The sequence below is a fragment of the Drosophila suzukii genome, chromosome 2R (genome assembly GCF_043229965.1).
Source record: "Drosophila suzukii chromosome 2R, CBGP_Dsuzu_IsoJpt1.0, whole genome shotgun sequence".
Taxonomy (NCBI): domain Eukaryota; kingdom Metazoa; phylum Arthropoda; class Insecta; order Diptera; family Drosophilidae; genus Drosophila; species Drosophila suzukii.
Genome location: NC_092081.1, coordinates 14,227,803 through 14,242,329, shown reverse-complemented (window position 1 = coordinate 14,242,329; position 14,527 = coordinate 14,227,803). Strand labels below are relative to the sequence as shown.

Genomic DNA, 14,527 nt, shown 5'->3' with positions numbered 1-14,527 from the left:
AGCATACACTCACACAAGTCCACTTCCTTGCTAGCCGCCTTAGATCGGCCCGGCATGTACATATATATATTATATATATACAGCATACTCCTAATCCTAATATCGAATCCAACTTGCTTGAGTTGAACTGCCCTTCCGTAGCCATATACATATAGAAAATGAAAAGCATAGTTGGGTCTGGGTTTTAATAATTAGCATCTAGTTTCTAGAGTTGTGTAACGGGAGTATTTTAAAGTCATAGCGTAAACGAATTTTAAGAACGAACAGAACCCCTAAAACGAATCGGACATTTAATTTTTAGTGCGTAATGCCATAAACGAACTTTTTCAAAAGCAAGAATAATAACTGACATTTACTTACGATATAAATACTATATCTAGATATATACATATAGCATTTAAAATTACATAAACAATAAAGGAACATTTTACATATATGTGGAAAATTAAGTCTTTGGTTTTGCAATATTTTCAGAAGGGATGTCGGATAAGATCTTTTTTTCTGACCATTTGTAGGATATATTTTTTTGATCCTAAGTGCGTTTTGCATTTCCTGGTAATACTTCATTCTTTAGTATACCGATTCCTTTCCAGTAACGGTCTTTGATCGCCTTGCGGATATCTACATACTTCGCCGAAAACCTCCTTGAGTTGCAGCGGAACTTTGCACTTGAGACAACGACAACCCTTGAGATTACTCCATGACCTCTCAATCCGGTTTCAGTTTACATCGGTCTGCTTCTCATGTGAATGGGGAAGTGGAAGTCGTTCCGAGAGCTGGACAAGTGTTAATTCCCAACGGGACACTATAAGTTCTTGCATCCTCTTCTCATATGAATCCACTTGAAGCTGGAGGACACGCCCTAGGATCGGCAATTGGCTGTTTTCGACGAAATGGGGACTTAAAGAGATGGTTTCAAGATCCCAGATTAGATTGCGGGTGTAGGATTTGGAAATGTGTGGCCCAACGAGAGTTTTTTATCTCAGTCTAATGAAAGACTTGGCATAAAGAAATGGATGTATATTTGGTATACAAAGTTAAGTTCATTAAACAAGAAAGTAATTTCATATCCGTCAGTTTAATTTTAATGATATGAGGGCAAGTTCTCTGATCACAAATGGCATATGTTTGATGCGCGATCAAAGGCAAATTATGTTATGTACTGAAACAAATCATTCACAGCTTGACTCCCATCATGATGCCGGTGTCCAAAATGCCACCGCCATGGTACACCCTTTTCCAGGCACGGGGTCAGAACCAAAGAGAGATGCGATCTGGAAGAGATGCGGGCAGACCACAAATTGGTCAAAGTTGGCGATACCATCAATTCGACTTGATGGCGGCGCCTTTTGTATTGTTTGTCCCTCCCTTGGTTGGCACACTGGCAACCGACTCAATCTGGATGGATCTAAAACTGCAAATTGGGTGTGAAATGCAATGCTCTAGGACTACTTTTAATTCTGAGACCCTATACTATACTGGCAGCGACGTTACTGACTATATAAGGCTTCCCAGCCGGAAAACTTTTTTAAAATTTGTCCGATTTGAAGAATTGTATGTAGGAACTCAAATATTAAAAATATTAATATCAGGTTTACTAGATCAATATTAAATATACTTTACGTAAAAATAAAATAACTAAAATTCGAAACCGAAATTCCTATAATTATTATTCTTATTTAATGAGTAGGACTTGTATTTAACACAATTTCATTATGCCCTCCTATATTTCGTAAGCTCTATAAGCTCTAATATATGAATGATCATCTAGATAACTCGAATGACAGCTGTAAAACTTAATGTAACCCTAACTTTACTGAAACTAAGATCTGCACGTGGCTTAATCAATTATTAGGGGGAATGCTAAGTTAAGACATCAATTGGCAGATGTACCCATTCGCGGATACGCATATTCAGATTAATCTGGCAGCTTGTATCTGCTACCCGCAGATAAGACAAGTAGCTATGTATGCAGATCGAATTCGCTGGGCTGGGCCAAACATCGGATGGTCTGCGTGGGCCTGTTTCCTCCGCCGCGGTTGCCCTGCCTCATCCTCACCTGCCCACGGAGATTGCATTTGGCCCGTTTGCACTGCGACTGCGTGTTGCACCTTTTCCGCTGCCTTATACTTCTACCTGTGATCCCCCAGCGGCAGCTTTAATGATCGTGATCATAGTACGCAACGCGCAAAAAAAAAGAAGAGAAAAATAAAAGAAGAGCCAAGATGACGAGGGAGAGCCAGCCGAAAACCAATCGATTATTATATGTGCCGCACTATATTTCAGAGACCGAGGACTGTGGCCGATGCAGAGTTCCAGCGAAGAGATTATTTTTATTTTCGATGGCCGCCTTGACACGTCCAAAAGACTGATAGAGGGAGAGATTGGCCCTTTTTGGCCAAACCGGTTTGACAGGTAGAAGAGGCATAAGATGCGGCGGAGAGGGTCGGGGGTTCGAGGGACGCACGCCTTGCCCTTCTGCCCGCCAGGATAATGACTGTACGACTGCGAGAGTCCTCCGCAGGAGGCCCATGGATTCGACTAGGGTCTTTTCCCCGCACTGGGAAAAAACTTTGGGATTTACCAAACAGTATATGGATAAATTTAACAATTCAATTGTTTTTATAAATTAAGCCAGTTTAAGTCATCGCCCACCACCCTAAAGGTTCATAATATCTATCAGATATTAAATTTAAATTTCGTTTTCTCGTTCGCATGTTAAACTTAAAGTAGGTTTTAAACCCGAAATCTTTATATGTTTTTTTTGCTTAGATAGCTTAAATCACCATCATTGGCCATCATTGACCACCACTTTTAAGGTTAATAATTTTATATACTTAAACTAAAAATGGTTTTAAACTCCAATTTTCTATATGTTTCTAGGCTTGAAACCTACTTTAGTTAGCATTTTTAGCCTTCTTAACTCAAAGTAGGTTTCGAACTTTAAATTTTCATGTTTTCTAGGCCTCAGACTTACTTTTAGTTTCACACAATCGAGAAACCTACCCGTACAATTTTTTACTCGATATTTTTAAAGCAAATGGAAATAAAGTTTTTCTAAAACCATATCTACAACTTACTGAACTTAGGTAGCAGTAGATTTTTTCCATTTAACAAAAATCATTACTTTTGTAGTTGTTTATAAAAATGAAACCTTAGTAAGTTAAATTTATCAGATATTTTGTATTTGGAAGCATTTAATGTAAGGGTTAGTTAAGTCTCTTTCAAAAATAGCTCTTATGTATCTTTACATGTAAAAAACTATCAGTCCTATCAGTAAAACTGGTTATTATTTAACTATTTTATAACTTTTATAACACTTGTTACTTTTGTATTATTTATTTCCATTTATATTTTTTTATATTAATTCGACATTATTTTTCCTTAGTGTAGCAAACCTCCTCAACTCCAGGATGCTGATATCAGTGCGTATGTTTGAGGGTGCGGGTGTGAGCGTTTCGGGGTCAGGTAGCAGCTCAGATTTTCCCATGTCCTAGGGCCTTTCTCAATTTCGATCCTGTCCCTTTTCTTCTATTTTTTTAGAAGGCAAAGAAGACGGCGGCGTTTTCCTTTTTCAGAGGCAAAGGCAAATGCACAAGAGAGAGTGCATGGCTTTCCTAGTATCAATAACAATGCCCGTTCGCTATTGTTGTGCCATCCGTTGGATTTGTGCATCCCAATCTGTTTCTGTTTCTGTGTGTGCGGCAATGTATTTTTCTTCTTTTTGGAGTTATCGTTAATATTTTCCTGGAAACCGGGATTGTGTTGTTGTTGCTGCGTTCGCAGGTAGCGAGCAGCGATCGCACTCACACAGATGCGCCAGAGGGAGAAAGAGAGAGAGAGAGAGGGGGAGAGAGAGAAGACAGGTACCTGCTCGACTTCGGAATGCAGCGGCAGCAGAAACAACAAATGCGTCGGAGTTTGGCATTGAGTTTGGTTCGGCGGGTAAAGAATAACCTGAAACTTGGAGCAGACCCAAAGATAAATCCAAGCCTGGTCTTATAACCAGCATTAGTCTCTCCGCCTTACGCTCTCTCTCTGTCTCTCCGTCGGTTCGAGTCTCTCAAGTCAGTGATGAGAGTGCTGACAAATCTAAAAACTGTTTTAAAACAAGAAGGGAAGCTTTCCTTATCAAGAATATTTTTAATCTATAGCAGGGGTGCCCAAAGAAAACATAAACACATGTCCCGACTAGAAGCAGGAAAGAAGGCTTAACTCGCAAAAATGTTGCATTTTGCAAGCCAGACCAATGGGAAGCTAAAATAGCAGCAGTATGAATTGAGGGGTCCGAGATGAAGAGTCGTTTTCCAGTCCGCAAGTTAAGTTTTAAATTTTATCTAGGCTTAAAACCATTAACAATTATCACATCGCTTCAAGGAACATCCTTATGTAATAATCAACTGAGTAAGTGTTTAAAATGTAACTTGTATTAAGGATCTAACTGTTCAAAAGCCAAATTTAGAAAGTTAGCAAATGGTATTACAATCGATCAATAATGAACGCAAATAGTCTTTGTCAATTTATCACCCGTTCATAGGGTGATTTCTAAGCAAGAGTAAGTGTTTAAAATGTAGCTTATATTAAGGATCCAACTGTCTTGATAACTGTCTAAACTCGATTTGGGTTCGAAAACCAAGAGATAGAAAGTTAGCAAATCGATCATAATGAACGCAAATAGTCTTTGTCCATCATATCACCCTCTCATAGGGAAGTAAAGCTTCAATATTACACCAAAATGATTTGAAACTTGTTACCCCTACATATATTAACTACATTTCGTGCCACCCACACTTTAAACCTAGCTTTAAAAAAGCCAAACTAGCTAGAAATCGCCGTTGACTCAGCATTCAGCTCGACACAACGAGAGAGAGCACAAAGAGCGTAAGCGAGAGTGAGCGCACTTTGCTACCTGCTCTGCTCAGCACGAACCTTATGGCTGAATACGCTCAGATAAATCCAATCCTCCCTCGCTCTCTGCGCTCCGAAAGGCAATGCTGATGTTTCTCCACCGTGGCTAAAAGCAAGGCGCCTCGTCGTTGCGAGTTGAGTTTTTCATCTTCGCCCGGTTCGCGCACATCGCTTCTGTCTCGGTCGCAAGAACGCATAATAATACAGAGACCCTCTGGGACTTGGGACTATCGACTATACCGACACTACAACTAACCACCATCAACCGACACGACGCAGTGCTCTCGAGTTACAGTGCAGCGCGCCGCGAGTGAACCACAGTGAACCCCCACTAGTCTTCAGCCCAGCATACAAACAGTAAAATGCAGCTTATATAGGGAAACTATAGCCAGAGTAGATCCAAAGTAGCAGTCAAGAGCAAAAGTTAAGTGTAAAACCAAGCGGAGGAGATGGCCACCAACACGGAACTGCTGCCCTTTCATCATCAGACGATCGCGGTGTTGAACAATTTGAATAGCCACTGTGGCGGCTCAGGGAGCAATGGAGCGGCCACCAGTGGCGGAGCGCCAGGAGCGGCGATTGGCGGAGGAGCAGGAGGCGGCGGAGGAGGAGGAGCGCCCAGCTGGGCCACCATGGATGAACTCTACCAACAGACTGAGCTGCCCGGACTGACGCGAACCGGAGCCACCACCACCCACCACCACCTGCTGCGCTTCACGCCCTACGCCCTGCACCACCGACCGCCGCACCACCAACTTCAGACCCTGCCCCCCGCGCTGTACTTGCAGCATGCCGCAGCAGCGGCGGCGGCAGCAGCAGCAGCAGCCGCCCACGCACAGCACCACCATCATCATCATCACCACCTACCGCACAGGCCCGCCTCGCCGGAGAGTCCGCCGCCGGTGGAGGGCACCCACATCAGTAATCTGTTCCCCGAGCTCCTCGAGCAGATCTTCGAGCACCTGCCGGTGAGGGATTTAGGCCGGGCGGCACAGGTCTGCACCGCCTGGCGGGATGCGGCCTATGCGAAGAGCGTGTGGAAGGGCGTCGAGGCCAAGTTGCACCTGAAGCGCTCCAGTCCCAGTCTCTTCAATTGCCTGGTGAAGCGGGGCATCAAGAAGGTGCAAATCCTCTCGCTGCGCCGCTCGCTCAAGGATCTCGTTCTGGGCGTGCCCGCACTGACCTCCCTGAACCTCAGTGGCTGCTTCAATGTGGCGGATATGAATCTGGGCCATGCCTTCAGCGTGGACCTGCCCAACCTCAAGACCCTGGACCTCTCGCTGTGCAAACAGATCACGGACACGAGTCTGGGCCGGATTGCTCAGCATCTGAGGAACCTGGAGACTTTGGAGCTGGGCGGCTGTTGCAACATCACGAACACAGGACTGCTGCTCATTGCGTGGGGCCTGAAGAAGCTGAAGCATCTCAATCTGCGATCCTGCTGGCACATCAGCGATCAGGGCATAGGTCACCTGGCCGGCTTCTCGCGGGAAACGGCCGAGGGCAACCTGCAGCTGGAGTACTTGGGGCTGCAGGATTGCCAGCGGCTGAGCGACGAGGCTCTGGGTCACATTGCCCAGGGTCTCACCTCGCTGAAGTCCATCAACCTGAGCTTCTGCGTCTCGGTGACGGACAGCGGATTGAAGCACCTGGCCCGCATGCCCAAGCTGGAGCAACTGAATCTGCGCTCCTGCGACAACATCTCGGACATTGGAATGGCCTACCTCACCGAGGGCGGCAGCGGGATCAACTCACTGGACGTGAGCTTCTGCGACAAGATCAGCGATCAGGCCCTGACGCACATAGCCCAGGGTCTCTATAGGCTGAGATCCCTGTCCCTCAACCAGTGCCAGATCACCGATCATGGAATGCTGAAGATCGCCAAGGCTCTGCATGAGTTGGAGAACCTCAATATCGGTCAGTGCAGCCGGATCACGGACAAGGGTCTGCAGACCCTGGCCGAGGATCTGACCAATCTCAAGACCATCGATCTCTACGGTTGCACGCAACTCAGCTCCAAGGGCATCGACATCATCATGAAGCTGCCCAAGCTGCAGAAGCTCAACCTGGGCCTTTGGCTGGTCAGGTGATGCGTCCACCATGATTGCAACGCCTGTGCGGCGGAGGAGGCCGCTCGCGGCTCTTATAATTCCCAACCATAGATTCCGGGCGGGAAAGAGATGGCAGATCGGTGGATCGGTAGATCGGCAGGCGGGGCAGGAGCAGCAGGGGAAGAAGCAGACAAGATACACTGAGAACTCATAGCTTTCGTTTGCCATACCACACGCTGTACTACATTTTTTTCGTACGAATCGAGAAACGAGCAGAGAGGCACAAAAAACACGGCAACAACAAAAAGCAAACAATGAGGCACACACTCAAGCACACACATCATACACACACACGCAAGCGGGCAAGGCGAGCGGGCGGAGTTGGAGCAAGAGGGTCAGAGACAGAAGGCGTTGGGGGGAGAGTGCTGCAAGCTCAGCTTGTTTTTAGCTAGCAAAAGTTTAGAATCAGAAATAATATAGCAACGAATTTTTGGTAAGGCCACTTTTAATGACAGCTCATATAGACCTTTTAACACGACCCGAGTTTTTACTACATTTTGTATTTCACTTAGATGCTGTAAACACCATAGTAAGGTGTTGAAACATCATTTTAAAAACCCCTACATTCTAGTTTTGACCATTTACCAATTTACAAACTTCAAAACTCAGCTTGTGTTAAAAGATTCCAGCAAATAATTCAACTTTGTTCAAAAAGTCTATTCCAATACTCGAAATTTCTTAAATGAGCGACTTTCCGCTATAACTAGCTAGTTTCCGGCCAGGGACCAGACAGCACTGTTCATGGAGCTCGCTCTGCTGCGTTGTGTTTTGTTGTGCTGTGCTCCTAGGGGGCCAGAGCGAGAGGGGAGATGCCGCTGGCGTCGGCTTACACGCACGCAGAGAAAAAAAAAAAACAAAAAAGAGAGAAAAAGAAACAGCGGACAACAACAACTGCAGCTATGGCCGACAGCAACAAAGTGCATGGCGATGGAGACGCGCGATAAGCAGCAGGAGAGAGGGGTAGTGGGGGGGGGGGGGAGCCAGGAGAGTGGGCAGCACACATACAGACCCGGGCACGCATGTGTGTGTGTGTGTGCAATGCAGGCCGCAGTTAAGCAGATGCAAATAAATTTAAATAGTTTATTTTAATTCACGCTTCGGCTACAAAAGCCAGCGTCCTCCATTGCCACAGCAACAACAACTACAACAGCAGCGAGAATAACTACGATAAAAACAACAAAGCAGAAGAGAAACAAAAAATAGAGGGAGTGTGGGGAATTAAAGCTCTGGCGACGGCGACTTGACTGACTCTCCCACCTCTCTTTTGTCGCTCTCCACCGCATTTTTCTTGCTTTGTGTGCTCCCTTTTTTTTTGTCTTTCGTGTTTGTATCTTTTTTGTTTTTGTGCCTCGGCGTTTTCTTCTCGTCTTCGTTGCGAATTTGTTTAGTACAGCGTCGTTAGTAATGCCGTTTAATTTAGTTGATTAAAACGTAAACGTAAAAAAGTAACGAAAACTTAAGCAAAAACAATGTTAATAGTAGACACTTAATGAAAACGCGTAAACTTAATTCTTAGTTCTTAACATTTGTCAAGCCACAATTAGTCAAATAATTAAAAAGAGGGGAGAATAACCATTAACACAAGTTATAAAACCATAACAAAACAAAAAAAAACTACCTTGTTTAATAGCAAAAACTCACCCAAACACACACACACACAAACAAACACTAAACACAAACGTTAAAGAAAATTCTGTAAATTTTTTATTGTTTAATTTATAAGTAAGCAAGCAAAAAGAGAAGATAACGATTGAAAAGAATGTGCGAATTAATTCTTTTTTCTATTGTGATATAAAATGTATTGTATAAAAAGGAAAACATAAACACAAGCAAACAAAAACTAATGCTAAAACAACAATTACGTAATTTTATTTAAGCAGCGACTAGCGGCAAGAGCGTGGATTAAATTAAATAAATTAAAATTAAATAAATATGTACAATGTTATGTTAAGTCTGGATTATTCCTACGATTCTCTGTTTTTGGATTAGTTAAATGAGCCCGATTCGATGACCTTTTGTTAAAACGCAATATACCGAATGCCTTAATTCCATTTGCAAGCTATATTATTAACTATGTTGATTCTGAAAAACACCTTGAGTTTCGATTGTGAGTTAGCCCTAGATCTAAGTTACTTCGACAAATGATATTTCTGTTTTAGGAGGCGAAAACCCCCCATAAAATTTTGAACGATACGATGACGTTGGCGATGCTGAAGATGGATGAAGAGAAAATAAATTAAATATGTATAAAAATTAAACAAATGCCAGAGATTTTATTGATTGCACTGGGGGAATGGGAGTTGGCTGTTTATCTTGCTGGGCAAGTGCGTAAATGTTTTGTGGGAAATTTATTTTATTCGGCACCGCATGAAAGTGTGTGTGTCTGCATTTTGTAATGAACAAAGGGCCCAGCACTAATGCAATTGCAATGAAATGTGCAGCCAGCCAGAGATGCAGATGCCTATGTACAAACATATATACATACGTACGCACTACCAGATACACGAGCGTACATAGCATATGCGGTTATGCAACGCACACACACACACACACACTCACGCTCGACCGCCTATGTACTGCAATTATTTATATTGCCTGCATTATGTATAAGCATCGATGCATTTACAAACACTTGCATTTATATACACACACACTTGCACATGTATAGGCGCAGCTTCATATCCCTGTGTACACATAACGGTTTTACTTGCTTGCTAACTGCTTAAATTTGCATTAAATGTGCGTATGCATCAAGAGCTGTGTGTGTGTGCGTGATTATGTACACAAACGCACACTCCCACAAAGGTACATATGGATACATGGGGAAACCACCCAATCGGAAATTTTATTCAATCGCTGGGACCCCAAAATTAAAGCTTTAAACAGCCCGAAGCATCTTTGTCCACGCCTCGGAACTCGGATTCGCAATTTAATGCAAAGATCCGATTTGCCAAGAGGTTAAATTGATGATGGTCTGCAGTCCAAAGGGTTCCTGCTTGGTTTCTGCATCGTATTGCCATGAAGGAGTCGAAAACTGAGGAATCCTAAAGATTACTTTTAATTTATCGAGTTATAAAGGATGTTGCTTTAAAGCATCAGAACTGCAGGAAGTTTTGTTACCAAACACTGGCTCAAAATAGCCTGATACTTGGATTCGCAATTTAATCCAAAGATCCGATTTGCCAAGAGGTTAAATTGATGATGGTCTGCAATCCAAAGAGTTCCTGCTTGGTTTCTGCATCATGTTGCCATGGAGGAGTCGAAAACTGAGGATTCCTAAAGATTCCATTTAATCTATCAACGTATGAAGGATGTTGCATTAAAGGATCAGGACGTAAGCAGGTTTGTTTCACAAAAACTGACTCGAAATAGCCAGATACTTGGAATCGAAACTAAGAGGTTTCGTAATTTAAAGGTTACATTGATGATGGTCTGCAATCCAATGAGTTCTCGCTTGTTCTCTTCATCGTATTGCCATAGGAAGTCGATAATTGGGAAATCCTTAAATTTCCACTTAATATATTGACGCATAAAGGATGTTTTATTAAAGGAAGAGAACGAAAGGCCGTTTTGATTCACTCAAACTGGCTCGAAATAGCCCGATACTTGGACTCGTAATTTATTGCAATGATCCAATTTGCAAAGAGGTTAAACTGATGATGGTCTGTAATCCAAAGAGTTCCCACTTTGTTTCTGCATTGTATTGCCACGGAGAAGTCGAGAATTGGAAAATCCTTAAGTTTAAGTACCAAGGATGTTTTATTAACGGATCAGAACTTAAGGCAGGATTCTTTCACAAAAACTGACTTCAAGTAGCCTCTGCTTGATACAGCTGCACTTTCTGTAAAATATGTTGATGAAATCCAACTTTTACAAGAATTTAAAAGAATAAATTATTACTAATAAAACAGATAACTGCCAGAACCTCCCACGAGTTAAAAGGGTCTAGTTCTAAATCTTTATCTTATATGGCGCATTGGGGTAAGCTGGAAAACAGAGTTATTCATTGTGGTGTTCTGTTTACAAATACATACGTACGAGATGTCCCAGTTTCGGATTATCTATGCAATGGAAAAGTTCTCAAGTTAGGGGATTCTAGTTAGAACTATCCCAAGTCACTTAGTTTCTAATCTGAAAGTAGAATAACTTTTCCTAAATCATTAAATAAATACTGGATTTGGAAATTCCCTCTCAGATACCGCGGCCCCTTATTCGGTGTAATGTAAATCCCGGTATAAGGTTGGGTATTTCTAGTGCTATAAGCTGGACTGAGCGGCCCGTTTAAGTTAGTTTTACTTAAAATTCAACTCACAAAACCTGACTTAAGCTCTCGCCGACCGCCCCATTCCTCCAATGCTTCCTAGTCGAGACCTGAATCGGTGTGGTCCCAGTCTCAGTCTCAGTTTCTGTTTCTATTTCTGTTTCTGTTTCTGTTTGTGCCTCAGCTGCGACTGCGATTGCGGCTGAACGGTGGAAAATGCGACTGGACCTGGGAGCTCGGTCGTGTGCCGGGCAAAATGTTGTTTAACCAACATTTGCATTCTATGAATTTTGAATTTTCTGAAACGCAGCCGTAAGAAAGCGTCGAGTCACGACAACAACGACTATATGCCATGGGCTACAGAGGGTTCCGGGGTCCCGGCCCTCTATATGCCACGTTTCTGGGGTCCCTCGGCCCGATGTCAGACTTTTCGACTTGCCTATTGCTTATCTTATCATTGCGTCGACGACGGCAAACAAACGGAGCCACCCCCCAACGGGCAACCACCCACCGAACGAGCGGGCCTCATCACTTATCGGTCATGGTGGCTGGGAGGTTTTCAGTGAAAGGGGGGGTTTGGGTACAAAATTCCGGCGAGCTGCAGTTGCAATTGCGTCGTGCGGAGGGGACAGCTGCAATTGTTACACGGAAAAAAGCGATTCAATGACACATCACTCAAATATGTTTGTTATTTCTTCACATTTCCCAGAATTTGTGAAATGATTGGAGATTATAGCTTAATCTAGTTGCCTGACCTGAAAATTTCTGTTAAAAAATAGTTTTCTATAGTACTCTAGTAATGTCATTGTAATTCTAAAGCTGCTACTTTTGAAATATAAGTGGTTGGAAGTAAAATTGTACATATTAAAATTATTATCTCCAAAATTAACCTAATAACCTAATATTTTTCTAAGAAAATGCTTACGAAAGTAAGGTTCTTATATGTCAAAAAGATAGATGCTTACAAATGTAAGGATCTAACATTTTTAAAAGCGCAGTAGTTATTACTCATGTTTTTTACCACAAAAAGTGATACATTTAAGTTGAAGTAATACATGTTTAACTTTTGGAGTCTTGATAGCCAGCTTAGGAAGACAGTATACTTTTATAGGTTTGTTATATCCGTTTTAAAACTATATGAAGAGGAGGATTATAAGGAACCCTCTTAAATATATTAACAACTTTTGATAAATATTTTATTCTTAAACAGTTCTACAGTTTGCCTATGCGTGGGGCCGTCTTGGAGTCTTGATAACCAGATTGGGAAAATAGTATACTTAAATATATTTTATAGTATATTATAAAAAGTATACTTTTTAAAAATCTTATGCAGAGGAGAGTTTCAAAACCCCTTGAATAGATGAGCAATTTCAGATATATTTTATTCAAAATCAGTTCTATAGTTTCCCTGTGCGTGGGGCCTTATCGAGGGGGTCTCATTAGCATGGCCGTGGCAGTGAAAGCCGTCGAGGGGGATCCTGGGTGCCGTATCCCGAGTCTAACTCCCATTTATCAGCATTTTCCACACACTCGCCATGAGACGAATTCCAAAATCGATTCGATGTTGCTGCTGTGCTGTGCTGATGTTGCTGCTGCTGCTGCTTACACTTGGCCGTAATGTCGCACAGGGAGTTCGAGACTCGACGGCAGTCTGGCATCCAAATGTGTTCCTTCCACTCAAACACACAGATACGCGGCACACACACACACACAAGCAGAGGGGAGAGGACGTCGAGCAACCCTTCGCACATTTCCATTCCTGTCCCTTTCGCTGCGATTCGTTCGGTCTAGCGCTTTGAATTCAAACCCCCGTTTTTTCAAAGGACTAACTTCAAATGCCGAAAATAAATGCCCCCCCTCCCCAACGAAGCCTTGAATTTGCTCCCTCTTCGCCAAGGGAAATGCATTCAACGTACATAAAAAAGTAGAAGGAACGAAGAAATTTTAATCCACAACGGACCCGTATGTGTGTCCCCTGGATACCCCTGGGTGTGTGCGAGTGTATGTATGGGAGTGTGCGTGTCATGGATACACATTTCGTGAATGCCGCCCAAGGTGACCAAGGAAGGATATGTGCGAGGCACCACCATTAGCTCTGCCAGCTAGACTCTAGCACCCATGCTATAGGGCATATAGCCATAGCACCACCATCTGCAATCGCGACAAGGTTATCACAGCAGCCGCACACAACTACCTGCCTGCCAGGCGGATGTTGCATGCCACGGATCGCTTGGCGTGGAATGTGGAAACAGGTGTCCTTGAGCCGAGAGCAGGAAGCATTCGATGACTAATCGGGTCGCAGTGATATAGAGTTTCCCTGGGAAACCTCGGTGAAGTGGCTGGCTCTTCACCAGATCAGCTTGCTGTCTTTCGAGTTCCTCAGATTTTCGAAGGTTTATATTTTACAATCTATAGTAAGTTCTTAAATTTAACACATAAAATGTAATTAAAACCCTTATAAACAAATTAGTTTTGTGAGAAAATTGAATTTATATGTGGGTATTAAGGATATGTACTCATTTATTTATATTTTGTAATACCCGTTTCTGTTAACCTTTAATATAAATACAACTTTCAGTACAGTCAAACTTCCTTAACTAAAACCATCATCTGCCCCAAAAAAGCTCGAGCCATTGCTTCTTTGAGCTATAGAACTATTATTACGTATATTTCCACTAAAACCACATACATAGCTCGACTTAAGGAGACTTACAGTAATGAAAGGTTATATTACGAAAGTTCAACTATATTTATTTATATCACAGAGAAAATTCTGACGTTCTCATCTGAGTTAAAAATGTTCTAGAAAATAGAAGGTCATTTTTTAAGTTGAAAATGTTTTTATTTTGCTCAAATCAAGTTGAATTGGCGAATTTATGTACATGATATATATCAAAAAGTTGTTAAATAAACTCAATTTAACTTTTCTCTTCTCACCATTTCGTTCTAATATTAAGAACATTGATATCAAAATGTGCTTAAACGGTTTTAAGAACGAATGTTCTCAATTCAAGATCAATGTACTTTAATATTTCTCTCTGTGTAGATGCTAAAGCTAGTCTTTTCTTATGGATTGGATTACGGATTGGATTGGATATGATGGATTTCTTTCTACCTTATTATAAAAAATATTTGGTACTTGCATAATTTTCAGGTAAAAGTGAATCAGCTAAAATAGTGAGTCCAAACAAAGACTTGAAGGCATAACAACTATATAAGTACCTACAATACAAGATATTGAATTGCA

At 42.3% G+C, this 14,527-nt stretch overlaps 1 protein-coding gene across 1 annotated transcript; it reads left to right on the top strand.

The window, feature by feature from the left end:
* Window positions 1-5,040: 5,040 nt before the first annotated feature.
* Window positions 5,041-9,281, top strand: Ppa (Partner of paired). The gene has a single exon (XM_036813286.3). The coding sequence runs from the start codon at window positions 5,358-5,360 to the stop codon at window positions 6,996-6,998; it is 1,641 nt and encodes a 546-aa protein (XP_036669181.1). The 5' UTR covers window positions 5,041-5,357; the 3' UTR covers window positions 6,999-9,281.
* The last annotated feature ends 5,246 nt before the right edge of the window (window positions 9,282-14,527 follow it).